Source organism: Brachypodium distachyon, chromosome 3 (genome assembly GCF_000005505.3).
Source record: "Brachypodium distachyon strain Bd21 chromosome 3, Brachypodium_distachyon_v3.0, whole genome shotgun sequence".
NCBI classification, from domain to species: domain Eukaryota; kingdom Viridiplantae; phylum Streptophyta; class Magnoliopsida; order Poales; family Poaceae; genus Brachypodium; species Brachypodium distachyon.
In genome coordinates this window covers 7,014,528-7,036,778 of record NC_016133.3, presented here as the reverse complement: position 1 = coordinate 7,036,778, position 22,251 = coordinate 7,014,528, and the positions used below count along the sequence as shown (strand labels likewise).

General features: G+C 42.3%; 2 protein-coding genes across 2 annotated transcripts; one reads left to right on the top strand and one right to left on the bottom strand.

The window, feature by feature from the left end:
* Positions 1-1,848: 1,848 nt before the first annotated feature.
* LOC100838601 (citrate synthase, glyoxysomal) lies at positions 1,849-8,174 on the bottom strand. The gene is made up of 13 exons (XM_003571799.3): positions 7,810-8,174; positions 6,937-7,117; positions 6,767-6,852; positions 6,546-6,650; positions 6,273-6,335; positions 5,960-6,069; positions 5,730-5,849; positions 5,579-5,654; positions 4,603-4,676; positions 4,341-4,461; positions 3,180-3,277; positions 2,983-3,106; positions 1,849-2,271 (listed from the first exon to the last, which is right to left on the bottom strand). The coding sequence occupies exons 1-13, from the start codon at positions 8,038-8,040 to the stop codon at positions 2,140-2,142; spliced, it is 1,521 nt and encodes a 506-aa protein (XP_003571847.1). The 5' UTR covers positions 8,041-8,174; the 3' UTR covers positions 1,849-2,139.
* Positions 8,175-9,580: 1,406 nt separating this feature from the next.
* Positions 9,581-11,605, top strand: LOC100836469 (60S ribosomal protein L6). Its single transcript, XM_003571793.4, has 4 exons — positions 9,581-9,893; positions 9,999-10,105; positions 10,868-11,049; positions 11,141-11,605. Exons 1-4 carry the CDS (start codon positions 9,679-9,681, stop codon positions 11,294-11,296), a joined length of 660 nt encoding a protein of 219 aa, XP_003571841.1. The 5' UTR covers positions 9,581-9,678; the 3' UTR covers positions 11,297-11,605.
* Positions 11,606-22,251: the final 10,646 nt, after the last annotated feature.

Below are 22,251 nucleotides of genomic sequence, written 5' to 3'. Positions count from 1 at the left end.
CCCCGTGGTTCCGCGCCGTCCACCTCTCTTCAAACAGCAAGCTGCACAACCGGCCACAAGAATAAGACTCAACCGCATGAATCAATAGATCGAACATGTTGTTGTGTTACATCACGAGGTCGACTATAACCACAAGGTTCTATACTACACACAAAAGAATAGTTATATATATTAGATAATTGTCTTATAATTCCTAAAACCTCTCTGCTAATTCAAATATCTTCTAATAAAAAATTTCTTGCAAATCGTCTGTTTGCTATGAAATTAGCCACCTCTTGGCTTTCCGTCACGCTCCGCCACTGGGTACCGTACAAGCTGCCTTTGACTTACATCTGTGGTCTTCACTAAGACCTTTTCAAGTCGGATGTTACGATGGTATAAACCTGGCTGGTTTGAAACCTGGTCAAGTAAATTGAACTATTGAACCGTCCAAGGTGATAAGCCAATACAATCGCAGAAAAGCTTGATGAGCGATCACAATGATGAATCCTAGAAATGCAAACTGAAGTCATTTTGTAGGATGATTTTGATCTCGGAACCATTGAGGCAATGTTTTTTTCTTCGGGAACGAGCCAATGCTATATGCATATATGATGCAAAGGCACCGAGAACTATTTCGACGTGAGTATCTCTAATAGAGAATGCATATAGGATACTCAAAATATGTTTCGGGACACTATTTTTTTTCCATCATAGATAATGTAAAATAGGACACCCAACATAAGATCTAACGTGGGGAGAGGCGGTATAAAATTTCAGTTGGGGGTTGGGCTGCCAGCGGCTGAAGATTTGTTTTAGGGCACGGTTGTGATGCCCTATATTTGCATCACTTGGTCCAAAATATACAACTACCCTAAAAAATACTCCCTCCGTCCCATGTGCCGAAATATTACATATATCTAGATATATTTTAGTACATAGATACGAACATGTTTAGACAATTTTAAGTCACTTAATATGTGACGGCAGGAGTATCACCGTATAGGGATTGGGCACATGTTGGAGTAACAATTTTGCCTCCAAATTCCCTAAAAATGATTATGCCTAATTTTTTATTTTCATCTATTAGAGATGCTGAGAAGTTACGAAAATGACGCTGAGGCATGGAGTCGCCTTCACTTAACGATCGAGCCTCCATTGCTCCCGAAAGAAATACTGATTGGACCACGCCTGTTATCCTAGCCTAGACACATGCACAGTACTAAGCAAAAAAAAAAATCAGCGTCAACGTGCATAGACAAAAATAGAAATTTACCAGCGGCCAATCTAGAACAGTAGTTACCAAATCTGTTGTACCGGACTCGGGTTGTCGTGCAGTTCCACCATAGGAAATTCCCCATTTGACGTCTTTATCATGCATACGGAAAATATATCGAGCAGTAAACCAGAAGAGTGATGCATCTGACCCACCAGCACATGGCTGCAGTTAACCATTTCACATCAAGAAGGGAGCGAAGGAAAGAGACACCGGGTGGTAGGCCAATGATAACGAAGGCTCACACGAAGACAACAAACAAGTTGACAATGGAAGAGAAGAAGTGAGTTCCCGATCGAGAAACCATAAACCAAATGAACGCACAGTTACAAGATCTGAACTACAGAGTATCTAGATGGAAAAAGGTTGTGACGCGCCATAAGCACACTCGATGGTACACATACATTTGTGCAAGGCTACCATGAATGGAAGTTCCATGGACAGATGAGCCCAGAAAGTGTTGCCTGGCCCGGAAAGTGGACATATGCGGCCCGTGAAAATAAAAAACTCTAACTCAACAATGAAACAAACACCTGACAAAGGCTTGATCGCCGTGATGCATGAAACATGATTCAGCAGTGAGAAGCCAGATAGAAAATCTGCAAGCGCTGCTTATGTAAAGCAAGAAGCAAACAGCTCGGTATATCTTTTCCTTTTCCATGCTTATGAAATTCGAAATACAGTCTGTATAATGTACGTAGGATAACACACGTCCCTCCTGCTCCAACTTTACATGACAACAGCGAAGTGTCCTGTTGACAATTATTACCTGTACCGATAACAGAAGGATGACAGCTCCCAGGTTCAAGCAGCCGTGGCCTTGTGAGCATTAAGGATGACAGCTTGGTTTATTGTGTAGGCGCGATGTTGTATCATGCATACTTCTACAGGGCAGAACCTGCACGTCGGCGCCTCGTTGCGTTTGATGTAGCGATCTGACCAAGTTGCTCGCTCTGGCTAGATGGCACTCGTTCTCTGACAGGGGTGTAATGCCTCAGCCAAACACCCGTATATACCTGAAGAAATAACAAACCACCACAATAAAACAATTGTTACATTAGTATGAAAAAAATGGCCACCTTGAGGTACTCCCTCCATTCCACAATACAACGTGCATAAATTTTTCTCATTTGTTCCACAATACACCTCATTTTTCTCTTGGTACCCGCACCCGGCCAATAAATAATCACATCCATTTATTATTAACCCAATATAAGTGGTCAGGCACTAGAAACGAGAGCTGCCTTAATCCAAGTGTATAAATCTATATGAGGTGTATTTTGGAATAGAGGGAGTACTACAGTATCTTGGATTATTTCTTTCTAGAAACCGCATGGCTCATCTAGTAACTTTGAGAATGTGACAGAAAAACGTAGTCACAGAAGACATGGTAAAGTGAAAGTACAAGTGAATATGTTAACTAAACTTCTGTATATATAAACAAAAAACATTTGATGTTCAAGAATGCAGACAGGAATGAGATTTGTTGTTTATAAACAAAAAACATTTGTTGCTCCAGCAAACGGCATTCAAAAGAATAAGAAACATGCAACAACGATATATTTCCCATTGCCACATCAAATAATAATAACTCAAAGATAGCTCAATATAGACTAATAACAAAACTACACTGTCAAATACTCATAAAGAGATTAGCAAGCTTGTCCATGAATAAAGAATGAAGGAAGAAGTGATTATTCTACACAAATCTGTTGCTAGCTACTGACCTGTTGGGGCCTCATAATTTTATTGTCAGGGTCATCAAGTGACTCCTTCCAATGTGCTAACCAACCAGCCATGCGAGGAATTGCAAACAGAACAGGGAAAAATTCTGTAGGGAATCCCATTGCCCTGAAAATCAATGAGTCACAATTTAAGTACAGCAATTACAAAATAAAAAGATGGGAGAAACAACCTGATTTACCTATATATTAGGCCAGAGTAGAAATCCACATTTGGATACAGCTTTCTCTTAATAAAGTACTCGTCTGACAGTGCTGCCTTCTCCAAAGCAACAGCAACCTGGTATGGCGTCCGAAAGCATCACAACGTGTGTTTGATTTGTCAAAGCATTAATACAGGCGCACACAGTGTTTAGAATCCCCACTTAAGAACATGACATAAACCTTAGGTCCTTGTCGATGGCAGAATTTTATGGTGCTCGTGCAAAAATAAGTTAATTAACAAAATGATAGACCACCAACCCTGAAGAGTGTTAGGAATTCGTAGATTTTGGACAATGAACTTTTCTAGACTGATAAATAAATATTGGGTACATCATGTATTCGCAATGTGGAAAGGATCAAATACAGAACTAATGATCTTCTTGGATAACTCTAGTAAGATGGGTCACAGGGTGAAAGGAATATTCTGCCAAAACACTGAAAACCAGGGATGCCAAAATGTCCAACAGATATCCAGAGTACCACTTGTTCCATTTCAAGCTTGCAACATAACTATGCAGATGATGAATGTGCCAAAATAGCTGGTTGAACTCAATGTTTCTTTGCAGGATGAAGTATTAGTGATTGTGTGCAATGACACTGCCAGCATGCTAATGTTTATGGAGATGAAGAAACTTCCTGACACCAATAGTCAGTGTTCTATGCATACAGAAGCGTCTTAAGGACCAGAGTAGCATAATAGAGGCTGATTTCTCTCAAGTCAAAAAAAAGATGGATGGTGATTGCTGAACACTCAAACAACTTATGTCTGTTATTTTTGTTCCTTTCAACAGTTTTGTCATATCCGAAGTGGAACTATTTGAATTGCATTCCATCGATCTCACTGAGTTCCAGTCCACAAAGTCAAATTTTCCCCAGTGGAAAACAAAGATAGTTTAATGTATTCCTTACAGAAACCAATGTTTCATACATAAAGTAGAAATTAGTACTCCCTCCGATCCATAATAAGTGTCTTGGATTTAGTACAAAGTTGGACTTAGCACCCACAGCATGAACAGAGTATTTATGTTTCATTGCATGAGAGCACTGATCAAACTCTTACTAATGCAAATGGAAGTTTGGTAAAGTACTGAAAAAAAAATACTTTATTTGCACACATAAACAGATCGGGAATAGCTAACCTCTATAAGAGGATCCCGTCCCACAATCGAGAAAACCTCCTCTGCTAACTTCCGGATGACTTTAGCACGAGGGTCATAATTCTTATACACACGGTGCCCAAAACCTGACATCTTTCTTTTCCTGAAACATGAAAGATGACTATGTAAAACAAGTACAACAACACACCAAGAAGGTATCAAAGTAGAACCCGTTCATTCTATTGAAAAGACTTCCACGCAGACCAGAAAAAAAAATATTGATCAAACAGGAGTTATATATCACCTGTTCTTCACTCCCTCGATGAAATCTGGAATACTCTCCACACTTCCAATCTCATTTAACATTTTAAGTACCGCCTGGCATATAGAAAATACATTTAGCCCCATATTTAGATGACAATGCTCTTATCGCCTATTGGCCAGGTTTCCGGAATGAAACGATATACTATAGAAAAACTAGCATGTTGAGAATAAATGTATGTTTCCCAAAATGTAAGAATGGGGTGGGAGGGAAGAGGATTCTTGAAAGAGGATAGATCTACTCTCATGATGCCATGATGTGACAAAAAAAATCTTAAGAATGTGTGGGTGCCTTGCTTCAGAAATTCACTTCTGTGAGTTTTAATGCAAATCATGGCCTCATGGGTGACGATTTATACTCAACTTTTACATTCTATATGGCAGTGCAGCCTGCTTTACAGACAATGGCAGCCTGCCAGTATGGATAGATTCTTACAGGTAGAAGTCTAATTGAATCTACACATGAGTCAATATGTCATTATCCGTGGTCAATCTTGGTTATTCTTTGTTCACTTGTTTTGATTGTTCCAAATTGAGAAGATATTGAGCAATGCAGTGGAGGTCAGACTGATATCAATGTAAATCTTCATAAAAGAAAATTGAAAATTGGTCGTCATGGAGTTGTAGTGGGCTGCTGGCATCAACAAACTTAGGGTACAGATGAGGTAAACAGCATGGAATTGCTCTGAACATACTTTTAGTTGTTTTAGGTTTCAATCTGGGTTTTGAATGGGCCTGAGTGAGACCAGAGTTGGAATAGCTAGTCTAAAACTGATTTAAGTGGAAGTTAATCATCATTTTTCCTTTATAAATGGATGCCAGAGTCCGAAAGTATTTCTTATAAGAGATGCTAAAGCAAACCCCTGTTGTTTCTTAGATTTATGCTTAGTTTCAGATGACAAGGATTGTGTTAAATATGTAGGAAGACCATAAAGGTTGAATACATCAATATAGTTTACCTCATTTGCGCCACCATGCAGTGGGCCATATAGGGCTCCAACAGCACCAGAAAGAGCAGTGAAGACATCCACACCACTATATAAATATCAAACATAATTAGGAATCAATTTACTGCATCCACTTGTGGGAAGAATGATGGACATGATTTACCTGGAAGCAAGATGCCTAACAGCAGCTGTTGAGCAGTTCATTTCGTGTTCAGCATGAAGAATAAAAAGGATATCTAGAACCCGAGCAAGTCGGGGATTTGGCTTATATTCTTTGTTACCCCTACAACAGATCAAAAAGAGGAAATGTGTATCAATACTGGAATAAAAAGTGCCTTTTAGAAAATATATGTTTGAAAGCAAACACAAAGACTTCCAAACAATGTGACTTACAAAGAGTCCAGCATATACAAGAAATTCTCTGAATAAGAAAGATTATTTGAAGGAAGGACGGGAGGCCGTCCTGCTAATCTCAAGTAGGCTGCAGCTGCTATTGCTGGTGCCTAGACAAATAGAGATATATAGAAAGTTAATCCACATGCATAACAAAAATCAGCAAGAAACACTGTTGTAGTTTTCAATTTTTCATCATAACATTCTGCAAAGTTTTCCGGATATTTTTTGGCATGAGAAACAGAAAATAATCAGTTGGATGAGCATCCTAAAAAACTGCACTAGCCGGGGATAATCAGATTATAGGTCATACCTTCCCGAGAACTCGTACAATTTGCTTATCCCTAACCTGCTTCGACTTGTACAAATCTTGACCCTGCATAGGTAGAATATGTCATCAATCAACTTAAATTTGCAACAGATATAAGAAGTGGAAAAACGTAATTAAGTGTGTATGTACAACAAGCTATCAGACAAATTCAAATTAAAACGAATGTAAGTTTTGAAAGTTTGGAGTACTATCACACTGCGCAGGAACTATGTGAAGAACAATCTGACCCAATTGGTGCATTTAGAAAGCACTTACTCTAAGAGCAGGGTTTGCGTCTGGATGGAAGACCGAAAGTGTGCTCATTGCACTGGCAAGGACACCCATGGGGTGAGCATCATGAGGCATTGCTTGTATAATATCCTGACAAAAAAGAAATCACCAGTATATCAATTTGTAATCTAAGCCAAGCCCAAGACCTATCTGAATGTATTGCAATATCGAGGCTATAGAATGAAAAGGTAAGGGAGAAGGCATACCAAGAGTCCTTGAGGGACAGCAGAGTGCTGAGAAATTGCGAACTCCCAGCCTGCTAGTTGGCTCTGAGTAGGCAAATTTCCATACACTGTAAACACATCAAGCCATTAACCAACAAATATGATAAACATACCCTACTATTAAACAGGAATACAAGTTTTATAACACTTACTTAAGAGGTAGGCAACCTCAACAAATGAACTGCTTTCGGCCACCTCCTCAATCGGATAACCCCTGTAGCGAAGAATACCCTCATCCCCATCAATGTAGCAGATGGAAGAACGCACCGGGGCGGTGTTGAGATAACCAGGATCATAAGTCTTAAGACCCTTGTCATCTTCTCCGGTGGTAATCTACAACATATCGTAACAAGAGTCAGTTTCCTTCTCTTTGATTTGATTTCGTTATACAAATGAAGCGTCGTGCAAAGTAAAATGCTTGAATTTTAAGCAAGTTTCATTCAAATTTGATGCTGCAGAATCACACGAATGTATAGAAGTAGTATCAAGATGTTCACTGAAAGAACAAAAGAAATCAGTTGGGGCTGCCAGCTCCACCGCAAGCTATATAAATGTCGGTCAATCAGAAGGGTTTCCTAGGTCATGCTGTCACTTGGAATTATTTTCCATCAAAACAAGTTACAAGATTCTACTCATTATCAACTCAACTATAACCTGGCACACACAATTAGCATATAGACCATCGGCTCCATCACTTTCAATTCAATCAGTGTGATTAAGTAAATTTAGATAGATAGCGGGGTTAAACAAATTTTGGTTTATCTATCATCCTTAATCACAACGACTAGAAAAAGAAGAAAACTTCATCAATTGCTAGACCATCTAATCACAGGCACAACAAATCCAAATTAGTAGACTGGAAACGCGAACTTCATGCCATGATTACGCCCGTATACATGCTCCAAGATACGTCAAGTACAATACAATACAATCCTAATCCAATCCCTAATCCACAAAAGCTCAGCCTGCCCCTTTCACCATAACCAAACTCCAGAACTCAAGCTCCAGCCCGTACTGCTGTTTACCTTCTTGAAGTCAGTGGCGCGCACGGTGCCGTCCTCAGATACCTTGACCTCGTACCGCTTCCCCGTCCTTGTGTCGAGCACGGAGAGCGCGCCGGCGCGGGTCCCCGGGGGCGTGGCCTGCGCGGCCGACACGGGCGACCGCTCCAGCACCGCCGCGGGGTCCGCGCCGGTGCGGAGGAGGTGGGAAGAGAGCACCGCGAGGCGGGCGCGCGCGGGATCGGCGCGATCCATCGGGTCGGTGGCGGAGTAGGGAGGAGGAGACGACCAGAGCAGAGCAGAGCGGAAGCAGGAGAGGGGACGCGACCACGCGACGGAAACGGTTGCTTGGACGCCTTGTGTTAGCTTTGGCTTTTGCTTCGCTCACTCCGGCCACGGTGGGTTTTATCCGGATTGGGACTTGGGAGCCGTGGGATGGTGAAACTCCTGTGACAAAAATTGTTAGAGTTCGAACTTCGAATATCTATAACGGGATGGATAATGGTTCAACGTTGACGCTGCCCTCAAGGTCTACGAGCGGGGGTGACGGAAGCTTTGTGATCCGGGAGACCTGGAGTCCGGGATGCAAAACGGCAAAAGGATTACCTATGATTAGCGGTACAAATTGGCTGCAATTGTTTCCTTGTCAATTCGGATAACATGACTGGATTACAGGCGATGCAAGATTTCTTTAATGTCGAATAATAGTTAATGTACATCGTCCACGGTACCATTCGTCAAAAAGCGAAGATGGCTCCTCAACACAGTTACAACATGTTTTATTTTATTAAAGAAGCATGATGACGTAGCAATTTCATGGCAATTTTTGTTGGCCTCCCAAGGTTAATTATACTCAAGTGTTTCAATTAGTCCCGCCATCTACAAACAATCTACTCCGTCCGTTTCATATTAAGTGCCGCAAGTTTGTGTAGATATGCGTGTGTACAACTAAAATAAGTCTAAATACATGTGTAATAAGACAAAATTTGTGACCCTTAATATGGGACCGATGGAGTGCATAAAAATCGTTGTTCTGCATTCTAAAGAGTCTTTGGTTCAAAAGCATCGATCGCCTCGAAAGGGTCCGATTCTGTTGAGTTCTCACTACGAGCAATCTCATGAGCCATGCAAGGTTACTACTCCCCTGGTCTCATATTAAGTGATTTAAATTTATCTAAATATGAATGTATCCATATATTAGAATATGTCTAGATACATGTAATATTTCGGCACTAAATATCCAACTGAGGGAGTATGTTTGGATGATAGACCAAACTTGGTCTTTAGTTGGATTGGATGAAGCCAATTTTTAAGTCAATGCCTCACTATTAATATTTCATGGGCAACCAAACTTTTCACCAAACAATTAGCTGCCTAAATATTCGACATGGTAATTTTTTGGCTCAAACCAAACGTACTCTTCAACTTCTTTAGAGGAAATGGGTTCTCCCGGAAAGAACTCTACAATGGAAATGACGTGCGTACAATTATAACAAGACAAGATTGCCACGATTTTGCACTGTATGTTTCCATCCCAAAACCAGAACCATAGCGAGTTGACTGAAATCATCAAAAAGTCGTGCAGCGGTGGATTCAGAATTGGGACAAACTGACACTTTTGTATTGTGTTGTCAAAAACAAAAACAAATTCGTATTGTTACAATGGGCCGTAAACTTTAACAGGGCTCTCAAACTGGCTTTCATGGGCCCGAGCTATTAGCCCAACACTACCATCGTGAACATCATGAGAAGCCCAGATAGCTAGGGTTTCCACCTCTACGCCGCCGCACACGTATAAACCTGCGACCAAACCCTACCCTCCATTTTTCCCCACCGCCGCCTCCTCCCGTTCCAGCCAAAGCGCCCGCTCGCCTCTACAGAATCGCCAATCCAATGGCGCCGACGTCGAAGATGGCGCTGGGCATCAAGCGCGCGTCGCGGTCGCACTCCTACCACCGCCGTGGGCTATGGGCCATCAAGGCCAAGCACGGCGGCGCCTTCCCCAAGGCCGAGAAGCCGGCCGCCGTTGCCGAGCCCAAGTTCTACCCCGCCGACGACGTCAAGCCACGCACCGTCAGCACCCGCAAACCAAAACCCACCAAGCTCAGGTAAGGCCCTCCCCAGCAGCGCCGCGGGCCTCTAGGTATAGATTTCTTCTGCCTGTTTCGATCCTCTTCAGAGTTTTTAGATTGGGGTCGATTTGGTTGTTGCAGATCGACCATCACACCCGGTACGGTGCTGATCCTGCTCGCGGGGAGGTACATGGGGAAGCGCGTGGTGTTCCTCAAGCAGCTCAAGTCCGGGCTGCTCCTCATCACTGGTAATACACGTTGCTTCCCGTGCTATGACAATGTGAATCAGTGGATGTGGTTGTCTTCCCTGATACGAGACTGTCACTCATTAGGCTAAATCTGTTGATCGATCTATCGGGTTCTGATTGCTGAACTAAGTTGTAGGTTGACATATGCTAGTTGTAGATTGTTGCATTTTGGTTGCTTTACTCTAGCTTGCTAGTTGCTAAGTCTAGTAAGAGAGGAATCAAAGAAAAAAATTGACAGTTTACTCTGGTGAATTGTCAAGTTTCCATAGGGAGGTGATTTTAGAATTGCACAAAGGATGTTGCTTTTGTTTTCATGGTTTGTTATATACTTACATTGTCTGCCATAGTAAGGAACTAAGGATGTCCTTGAATTGGTGTCGAGAATTCCTTAGTGGACTCTAGAACGCGTGTGTAAGTTAGCAATTTGTCTGTCCGGTTGGTATTACATGACGTAGAATCATGTAAATAGCCTGTGGTGTTTATATAGAAAGTCAATTTTGCATAGATAGCCTTTTTCGTTCAAGGGGCTTCTTTTGGACTCTTATTTGATAATTCAGATTGGGAGTTGTTTCATGTGAATATTTTGCTATGCAGTACATACTTAATTTAAGCTTTAAGGTGGATGTTAAGGGTACTAATGATGGAGAATTTTTGGATTTTCAATGCACACTATTTAATTTAAGCTTTAAGGTGGATGATAGCCTTTTCTTGTTCTTAATAGTTATAATGTTGTCTAAGTTTTAGTGTTGCTATTCTCTTCAGGACCGTTCAAGATCAACGGAGTACCAATCCGCCGTGTTAACCAGACTTATGTCATTGCCACATCCACAAAGGTGGACATCTCCAAGGTTAATGTAGGGAAGTTTGATGACAAGTACTTCGCTAGGGACAAGAAGGCCAGGGCGAAGAAGACCGAAGGCGAGCTATTTGAGACTGAGAAGGAGGTACATTGTGTCATCATCCTTTGTGCGTGCCCTTAATCTTAAACAATCTTGTGCCCATACTGATTTTATCATCCCTCTGTTAAACACATAGGCTACCAAGAATCTGCCTGACTTCAAGAAGGATGACCAGAAGACCATTGATGCGGAGTTGATCAAGGCTATTGAGGCTGTACCAGACCTTAAGAACTATCTCGGTGCCCGGTTCTCTCTCAGGGACGGTGACAAGCCCCATGAGATGACCTTCTAAGTTCACTGCTATAAGTTTCTGAGTCATTTGGGAAATTGGTCTGCCTAGCGTCTGTTCTGTACTTCTAAATTTTGTGCCTGGTTAGTGAATCTTTGAGTTCTACTGAAGTCTGCCTGTCTAATATTATGAGAAGATTGAGAGAAGTACCATCCACTTCGGTGCTCAATTGCTATATTTTCTTGGTGAGTAATATTTTAGACATGAACTATGTTTGATCCACTGACAATTATGTAGAATGCCATCGTGAGTAAAACTAGTTTGTCCACATTGTTGGCGGTCAGGATGCTAACTTTGTGGCAGAATAGTTTGGATAATAGTCATGGTTAGATTACACTGATTGGTGTTTAAGCTGTGTCGGGTGGCCATCTGCGGCAGATCCTGTACCACAACTGTTAAATGCTTTGATGGCGCAACCGTTATTTTTGCTGAACTGATGCTAGGATCAGAGACAGTTACGGGTATACTAATCTCTCCGACCAAATCAGAGGATCGCTATTATCTCCGGCCAAATTGGAGATCGCGAGAACCAAGAGAAAATAGCAAATTCGAATGTGTGGTTTGGCCTGAATCACACAATTAATTCGAAGTTTTAAGATACTAGTAAGGGAAAGTTTTGATGGAGGAGGATATGTAAAAAAATAACTTAGAATTGTTAGATTTGAGACTTGGTCGTGTATGTCCTTTTTCTTTTTTACTAACTAGCAAGGTATCATTTGTTCCTCAAAAGGTGATATACTCAGATTGCTACAATCCTGCGAGGTCGAGTAAAATTGTTACTAATCTTCTTGCTTGCATAGGGAGCAAAGCGATCCGCTTGTTTGGATTGATGATCCTCTAGATTTCATTCGTGCTCCCCTCGTGGACGATTTAACTATTTTTGGTAATCAACAAAGGTGGCCATGATGGCGTTAAACAAAACATCAAAACTCATGAAAGTGGCCTTGACAGTGTAGTAGCGGTGGCAACCGCAACACACGATTGGGAAAAAAAGGGTGAAACGAAAAAGTAAAGTACTTTTTAGAAGTCAGATAATTTAAAGAAGGACGCAACTAGGGGTGCCCGTGCACTATTAGGGTGCACAGGGCACACATCCATATATGGAAACTGTCCGGTTCCGTGTTTTCGAAAAAGGCAAGTTCGGTCCCCGCACCCGACCCGCCCCCTTTTTCTCCAGGATTAACCACACATGTCTACAGAACTCGGTGCATGCGAGCAAAAAAAAGCGGGGAAAAAGCAGAAGGCAACTTCGGTACCCAAAAAGCAGATCTGGTTGATTTCTTTCCCCTTCCACCGATCCCTAACTTCTCCCCCTACCTCGCCATTGCTGTACATGAATTCCCAGGCAAAAACCTGACTGATGCAACGGACGAGGCTGCCCCAACGTATTTGCCAGAACCTTCCATGAATCTCCTTATAGGACTGCCCCATCCGTAATATGCTGATCTATGCCCCATCCCTAATCTGCTGATCTATGATCAAAGTTGTGGGGAGTGGTATAGGGGGCGTACCTGGTAGTTGCTTTTGAAGTTGTGTACAGGGGTCGTACATAGTAGTTGCTTTTGGTTTGCCAAGACACAAAACTGGGCACAAAAATTAGTACTAAAATAGGGAAAATCAAATTTCAGAAAAGCAAAAAAGGAAAATAAAAATGCATAGGAAGCAAAAAAATTGGTTGAGTTTGCACCAGACAATGCAAAAACAGTGTAGATCAACTTGCACTCCAAGTTATCTTAGATTTATCTAAGACAGCACAAGTGCATAAGCAACACCTAGCAAACACAGTACCAAAACACACACTATACTTGCTGTAGCAAAAGATGCAAAACATCCGTGATGGGTCGTTCCAAAATCTGCTTTCCCAAACAAACTAGGAGAGGCATGATGTAGCAAAAAAGGGATGTTGCCTGCTGCATAGTAGATGTTGCTCTTATCCATCTGATCTCCATCAACTGATATTCTGAGCATGTTCACAAACCTGCCCAAAACTACATCTGTACAAAACCTGGGAAAAACATGTGCATCATCTTTACACGGCCTACAGACTGTATCTGTACACATAAAAGCCCCACCTTGCTGAACAACACCTGTAGATCAAAAATTTGTTGGTTTATGAGTTGTGGCTTGCCAAAAAAACAAAAAAAAAGAATTAAAAATGCAGGGGAAGGGGGATAAGTTGCTGGTTCAGTTTTTATTGGTGCAAAAAGAATGGGACAAAAATGTAGTACAAAAAAGTTGCTTGGTTCATTTGTGACATGGACATTTTAAGGGGCCTACTTATGAATCTTTTGGTTGTTTTTGTGTTCCTATTTGGTTGCAGATGGGGGATTTTGACTTAAACTAGTGTCCCGTCGAACTCAATGTTGCTGTTGGGACTGAGGAAGGGTATGGAACATCTTTATTCCCATTGTATTGCACCCAAAAATTGCCTGACAAAGATACCCATCAGCATGAAGGTGATTATGGAGAGTCCCATAATGTAAATGCAAATGCAGTGGACAATTTGATTCACGAAGGGCATGTTGGGCAGTTTGAGTCTTCATCATTAAACCAGCAATCTGATGCCCCTGGAGAAGTGCATATTGAAGAACAATATGATGGTGAAGAAGCTTTGTCATAGCCCCAAGAGCCTTTCCTAGGGATGAGATTTGATACTTTGTTGTGTGCTCGTAACCACTACAATGTTTATGCACTGAAGCTTGGGTTCTCAATAAGATCAAACACTTCTAGGAGGTCGGTCTACACAAATGAAGTTGTGAAACAACAGTTTGTTTGCAACAAGTTCAGAAAGCCTAAACCTGAAGGTAGCAGTACACATAAGCCTAAAGTTGCTCCTGCTATTAGCTCAGAATCTGGAGGGGATAGCGATGAGGAATCTGAACTTGATGAACATGCTTTTGCTAAAGGCAAGAAAGTAGTGAAGAAGAGAAACAATTAAACAAACCAATTGCAAAGCACGGATGATGGTGAAGCTAATAGATTCTGGGTGGGAAGTAACATATTTCATTGGTGAGCACAATCATCCTTTGATTGCAAAGCCATCCCTCACGAAGTATCTCCGTTCGCATCAGGGTATATCCAAGGAGGAAGAAGAGTTTTTGACAGTTCTACATGATTCCCCCATTGTGTTCCCTAATAGTTGCCCCCCTTTTACTAGTTGTATGTTAAACTTGCCAAAATGTACGTTTAGGAAAAGCAAAATTGGGCAGGAAAATTCCACTTTTTTGGGAGGAAAAATTTAGCAACAAGTTTACAAAAAAAAAATCAAAAAATTGAGCCCAAGCACTGTAAAAAAAGCAACTTACAGTGCTATGCAAGGCTGCTGCTGCTTTTTTGTGAAAAGCAATTCACGTTGGGTATGCTAAAAAACCCTACCCATCGACAAACAAAAAGGGTCCAAATTTACTTTCCCAATTCTTTTGTGTACATGCACACTAAAAACTTGGAAGTTGCTTAGTTGTTCTATATTTGTCTTCTTTTTCAGGGCGCATGATGTGATTGATGTCATCATTCTATGGATCTGGCCTGTTGGTTCCCTATACAACCAAAGCTATAAGCAACTATCGATCTAAATTGCGTTCAAAAATGAAGGGGTGTGACATGGCAGAGACAATTTCATATTTCTCTGATAAGAAGCTTGATGACCCAAACTTTTACTTCAGTGTCTTGTTAGACGATGAACAGAGAGCTCAAAACTTGTTTTGGATAGATGGAGCTGCAAGGAAGGCGTATGAGGAGGCATATTCTGATTGCATCTCATTCGATACTACCTACTTAAAAAATCAGTACAATATGCCTTTTGCCCCCTTCATAGGGATAGACAGGCATGGGCAGTCTTTTATGTTGGGTTGTTGAAAGGGCATTTCTCTCCTAGTTAATTTTGGTGGTGATGACAACGTGTGTTGTGGACTAATCGTACGTTAAGTAATTCAGATTTGATATCAAATGGCGCAAAACGATTCGATGCCCTCAAGTTGGAAAATGAAGAGTAGTAGAGTTTTAGCGGCTTTTTCGGTTATTGAGTCGTAGGAACTCCGTACTATTAAGAGGGAGTCCACATGGGAAGGTAATGGGTGAATCGCTTTTCACGTACACAAACAAACATCTTGCACCCACATAAAGCCTACCAAAAAGTGAGAGAGAACCAACTCTAGAGCCTAACTGGTGTGCATTTGCCTGCCCAGGTCTGGAAGTTCCGGTGGGGTTCCGGTACCGCGGAACTTCCGCCCAACCTCCAGACCAGGTCCGCAACGCTATTGGAATCCATTGTGGATCTCTGGAAGTTGAACCGGAACAGGGCTGGAACTTCCGGTGACCAGCGGAAGTTCCACCCCTGGAACTCGCAGTGCATAACGGTTAGATTTTGGGGAGTCCAAATAAATACCCCTTCGTCCCCAACGGGTTTGCTGCCCGAGCACGAAGCAAAGAACAGCCCCCTCTCTCCCAAGAACTCCCTAAGCTTCATTCTACTAGATCTCCCTCCATAAAACTTCCCCCTTGTTGATTCTTTGAGGATTGGAGGAGAAGACCTAGTTCTAGGGTTTCACCAAGTCACAAAGTTGATTCCCCTTGTTTCTCTTGTGGATTTCATTTCTCTTGGGCATTTGGGAGCCCTAGACTGAAGTGGTTCCTTGAGCTCTTCTCTTGGGGATTGTGGAGCTTGAGGATTGGATTGGGAGTCTCCAATTGAGTTGTGGAGCTAGCCCCGGTCAACTTTGTAAAGGTCCGGTCTTCGCTTTCAAGGAAGCCATTAGTGGAGCTCATTCACCTTTGTGGTGCCGTGAGAGGAGAATAGAGTGAGCCTTTGTGGCGTCTCTACCTTTGTGGTAGAGCACTCCTCCAGACGGAGACGTACACCTACCCCAATCGGTGGAACTCCAGTGAAATCTTCGTCTCTTGTGTGGTATCCATTCTTACCCTTTACATTCTTGTTATCTAGTTGCTTCGGCTATTGCTTCGACTATTGCACTTCATCCCAGGGTTACATTACCTTTAGAAAATTTAGTAAACCCTAGGTTAAGTGTTTGTATCTTTCTAGAAAAGAAAACGAAAAAGATTAAAATTTGTTAGTCGCCTATTCACCCCCCCCTCTAGCCGACCATACCGATCTTTCAGTTGTGGTTTCCTGAGGGATGAGAAGGCAAGTAGCTTCGAATGGTTGTTCAATACCTACCTAGATGCAATGCATGGGAGGGCCCCGCATAACATTATAACTGATCAGGAATGGGCAATGAGGGCATCTATTGCTAAATTTTTTGCCAAACACCATTCACCGCAATTGCTGCTGGCACATAATAAAGAAAGCAAACGAAAAACTGGGTTCATTCCTAGGGAGGAGGCCAAAATTTGTTGCTGATTTCAATGAATGTGTGGACTACAGCTTGAGCCCTGCGGAGTTTGAGACAAGTTGGACAGTAATGATGGCAAAACATGGAGATGAGGTTGCTGGGCCACATTGAGACAAGTTGGACAGTACAAGGGCCACATGGGTGCCGTGTTACTTCAAAGATAATTTCTTCCAGTTTCTCCAGTCTACACAACGTAGTGAGGGTTTTAATGCTGTGTTGAAGCATTATGTAAACCCACACAATTCTATCCTAAATTTTGTGCACCAATATGAGAAGATTCAATTGAAGATCCTAGTGAAAAAAAGGTGGGAATGACTATAGGACAGATCATTTACAGGTCCAAACTTGGTCTTCGTACCCAATTGAAAGGCAAGCTTTGAATGTCTACACAAGAGACATTTATTACAAATTCCGGGAAGAGTTCGAAATGATCGGAAGATACAACGTTAAACATCTTGGGGGTGATGTTTATGAACTTGTGCCCAATAGGAAGTACTCCTGCAATTATGACACAAGAACTTACAAGGTCGTTGCTAGGATTGAAGAAGCTTTCTATTCATGTGAGTGATGCAAATTTCTGAAAGATGGATTGCTTTGTTGCCACATACTGAAGATTTTTACTCATTGTTCTATTGATGAGATACCAGAGCATTACATATTGCAACGTTGGACGCAGCAAGCAATTCAGGGAGAGAACGCAGGTGCTAGTGAAGGTGATCAACCTGATGTTATGCAGATCTGGCTGGCCAATTTGTTGGTTCAGTTTGGAAAATTTGCCAAATTTGCTTTTGCATCCGCCGCATCAAAAGAGATTGCAGGGAAGCACATGCGTGCAGCGCGGACTGAAATTTTACATCTTAACAAGACAAGGAAGGATGCTAGGAAGAAGACAGCTCCTACAGCCCCATCAAACCCTTCATCATCTGCAGCCCCTACAGCCCCATCAAATCCTGAAGCTTCGACGGTTAGGAATCCAGTGAGGCCGGCAACTAAAGGGAGGACAAAGAAGAAGAGGTTTGAAAACACACTTGAGCTGCTTTATTGTAAAACCAAAACATGTGATGCAAAAAATGGGTGCAAAAGATGCTTCAAAGAGACATGGAACAAGAAGTTTTGTGTACCTATTTCGGGTTCAGAATCTTTTTCCATGGCATGTTGTTGATGTCAGCACTCAACCAAAGATAGGTGAACAGCTTCCTGATGTTTGGCACGTTGGATTGCCCGTAATCTGGGGGTAACCTTCCATCCCATAACCGTGCATTCATGAGCATGAAAATCCCACAGTCGTGTCTTCAAAAACCCCAACGGCCGAGAGCAAAAATCAAATGAAACACACCAAAATGTAAATGTTAGTTCAAGTTGCTGACAGAAAAAAATTGAAAAGACGGTGTAAGCGAGCTTAAATCACAGCTGGTCAGGTCTAAACACTGCAACCAGGTCTGCGTTTTTTGTTTGACAGAGCAGAGAAACAAGTTTTTTAGTCCTTTTTAGTTGCATGGTTTGCTGTCTCTGAAAAAACTGAAACAAAAAGAAAAGCAAGGAAGATGCTTACGGCGATTCTTAATGGCATCACAATCTTGGTACTTTTAGCCTGATGTACTCGATGCCAATCTCGACGACGGCGTTCTTCAACCAAGCTTGTGTTGCCATTGACATTGCCAATTCTTTCAAAGTAATGTAATAGCCACTGTAAATAATAATCTCTGAGATGCATTTCGACATTACAGATACACAAGAATAGGGTCAATGCATTTGATAAAAAAAAGAGGCTGATTCTTCAATATAGAAAAGCGGAGTAGTTAGGCAAAGGAAAAAAAAACCTTTTATATTCTCTGGCAACCCTTGTACTTCTTCGACCAACAACAAGTACTGTTGCGTAGGTTTCTTTGACTTCATCTGAGCAGGAGAAGGGAGTTCTTTGTATTGTAGTCGACATAAGGATACGTTTTGCAAGCTGGAGCCTTGATAAATCTCCTCTCCGGACCGTGGGGGGCTGTTGATCCAGAACTGTTTATTTGGCAATTTTCGCTGTTGGGGTGGTGTACTAAGATCGATAGTTTCCGTGTCTTTTAACTCTGGGTCTTCGGCTAAATTTTCAGGAGGTGTGGACAAGTCAACATGGACTTGCTTCTTTTTTGCTTCTTCTTCTTGCTTCTTTTTTCAGCAGCTACTTTCACCTCGAGGGACAACTTATCTGCGTCGGCACAAGGTGCCGATAGCAACATGGGATCCCAATTAGCTAGATCGTCAAAATCCTCTAGGTTGATATGTGTTATCCCTCCAATTTCTTGTCCGTCTGACTTTCCTTGCATATCAGGTGGTGATTCAAACCCAAAACCCATGTCGAAGGATGGAGCGGGGAAATCCATTCTGTTAGTGGCGCTGCCTGAACTGCTTCTCATCAAAGGCTTGATGTTCTGCGTGTGATCCTTTGCCGGAGTTAAATGGATATTATCGTCTGACATGCTGTGGTGGAATGCTGGCCTTAAGAGAGCATTCGGAGGCCGTGTTTCTATACTTGCCCCATTGTATGGTGTGTTGCTGTTCTGCACATTTCTATTCCTTGGGGGGTACAGTTGCAGATGTGTCCCAGCTAGGCTAGATGGTTTCACCTCTGCGATTGCTTGAACAAATGAAGCTGGAGCAATCAACTTTGGAGCCAGATCTTCCCATTTACAAGCCTTGTCCGATGACTTTCCTTGTCCATTTGGCAACTCTGCTTTAAGCTCATGAGGGAAAACATCTTCAGCTCTAGCCCATGTTTTAAATGGGGATGGTTCAGGGCAATATCTGACTTTGTTTGACGCGGCACTGCGCTGCCCTGCAATGCCAGCCCTTCTTAGTGGCAACTTTGGCTTTTTGTTGCTCTCCACTACTACTACTCCAGGTTGAACTGACTCACGATTTGCTGGCGATTGGAAGATTTTCTCATCTTTTGGTATTGCAGATTCTGCAGCTTTGCCTTGGTGCATGGGACTCTGAGCAGGTGCAACTTCAACAAATTTTGAAAATTCTGCAGCTGCTGCTGCCATGCCCGCACTAGATGGTGGTGAAGGTAGCCTGAGATTCCTCCGGAACACTAGCTTCTTATATTTGATCAAAAGCTTTGCAGCTTGTGCACCTTGATTTGCAAGTTTGCCTTTTGCCTTGAGCGCAGGCGTTGCCTTTTTGACCTTATCTGCTGCCCCATCTGCTTCCTTTGTAGCTGGTATGAGATCTTCAATTTCAAGATTATTTGCCTCTTGTTTTGTTTCAGTCAGTTCTTCCCGCTTGATTGATGTACCCCTTACACCTTTTGTTGCTGCGATGTGAGCTGAATCCCGAACCATGACTCCGTCTGTAGAAACGCCAAGTGTTGTCGTGCCTACAATGACAACATCTGTTGCCTTGTTGTGCCGACTTTCAGCAATTATGTTGGGTGGCTTGACTGCTGGTTCGGCAAACTTTGACAACTCATTAACTACTACTGTCGGTACAGCCGAAAAAACCAGTGTTTGAAAGGGCGGGCCGTCCCTTTTTGTGTCTGCATTTACAAGATGAATGAGATTGATCTTGCAATCTGCAAGTCCAAACTTGCGCCTAGGAGACCCGACAAGATAGCCCCTAGGAGATCCGACAACACTGTTCTGCTTTGTCTTATTTGAATTCCGTAGCCAAGTGCCGATTGTTGGACCGATGGAGGGAGATGATGTTTCCTTCTTTGTCTTTGCCTTTTGCTGACCATCATCATCATTGCCCCCCTCAGGCCCTGTATCATCATCACCTCCCTTGTAATCCTCGTCCTCTTTGTCATCCTCCTCATCGACTTCATCGTTGTCATCTCCTTGCGCCTCTTCCTTGCCATCCACAACATAATCCATCCTGTTGTCCTTGCCGCATGCTTGGGGTTGCTTCACATGGTCTCCGCCATCTCTATTCCTCTTCTTGTTATTAGCATTTCTAGCGGTATCAACTCGAGTGCCTCCCTCCCTTTTTCTCTTCACATCTTCAACCCTGGGTTGGTTGTCATTTTCCTCATCTCCTAGTTTGCCTAACCTCTCCACAAAATTTCCAATCTTGTCTGAAATTCCTGTGCACAGTTCCCCAATCATAATTGCTAATTTCCTCTTGTTCTGTGGATTTTAAAAATAGCAGAGAAGGGGTAAGTTAAAAAGGACAATCTATATACAAGAAAAATGAAAATTTGCAATACAAAAAAAAGAAGGCACACAAAAATGGAGGCTGATTGGTGCAGGGCACATACCGTCTTGTTGTAGGTAACTGGCAACTTTGAAGAAACAAAGTCTTCAGCCTGTTGTAATCCCAGGAACAAGCTACATCGCGCTGGCAACTCAGCATTTGGGACAAGTTTGTTGTAGTCCTCGGTGCGACTCTCAGCTGTTTGGCACATTGAAACAAGGGGAACAAACACCAAAAAAGACACAGTTAGCTTCCAGGGCTGGAAGAAAAAGCACAAGCAGAAAAATTAGCCGTTGGACTGCATAAATGAGTTGAGAACGCGATTTTAGAATAACTTACATGCAAAGTCCCATAAACTCCAGGTCCTTTCATATCTTGTTGGATCACTCTGTTTATGGCTTGCGTCGTCCATGCCTGGATACGCACAGGGCAGTTGCTCAAGGGCTCGTCAGTGATCAGCGAATTGAGATAATAGATCAAAAAGAAGAAGGAAAAATGCTGGAAAAATGAATCCTACTAAATAAGGAAAGAGTTTTGATAAAGCTTACGAAAAGGTGATACACGCAGTACCGGACTGAGTTCTTTTCATCACCCAACTTCTTAAAAGCTACTTGTAGTTGATCAACTACGAACTGACAGAAATTTAAGTTGTCAACAACATCCAATTTTATGAAGGACAGGTAGCAGCTTGGGTTGAGTTTCAGGTCTGTAGTTGGGCAAAGAAAGTCGGACATTGCGACGATCAGCCAGGCCCTGAGAAACTTGTCATCTGCTTTCTTCATTTCGCCAATCATTTTGCACCAAGCTGTGATATCTGGTGATGAACCTTTTTCGAAGCCATACTCTTGCATGATGAAATATGTGGCTTCCTGGTTCATCACATAGTTGACTCTCCCGCCTTTGTTTGGCAACTTAAACATTTTGTACACATTGTCAGCCGTTATTTTGATGATACCCCTCTCAGGAACAACCAATTCTGATAACTCCGGGTTGTAGCAGCTCATCACAAACTTACAGAACTCTGCTGGCATTGTGTGAGAAGGCAAAAATAGTAAGCCGCCAAAATGCCTCTTCCTGATCAATGCCTTCTGATCGGGTGTTAGATTTTTGTTAATTTTGTAGAGCCTAGCAGGAGACGCCCTGTTCCGCCCGACCTAAAGTATTTACCAAAGAAAGCAAAAATAAAAGGTTAGATCAAGAAAATAAGCAAGCTAAATGAGATTGTAATAATGTAGTTAGCAACTTTAAACAAACATAAAAAGATTGCCACCTATTTTTTTTAGCAAACTAAGTGATTCTATTACCTCTTTCTCTGTCCTCCTGGGGGGTACGAATTTAGCACCCTGCGCATCTACAATCTCTTTGACAACTTCATTAGGGGCCTTGGCGGCATTCCCTCCTATGGCAGCCTCATCAATAGTTGCATCGCCG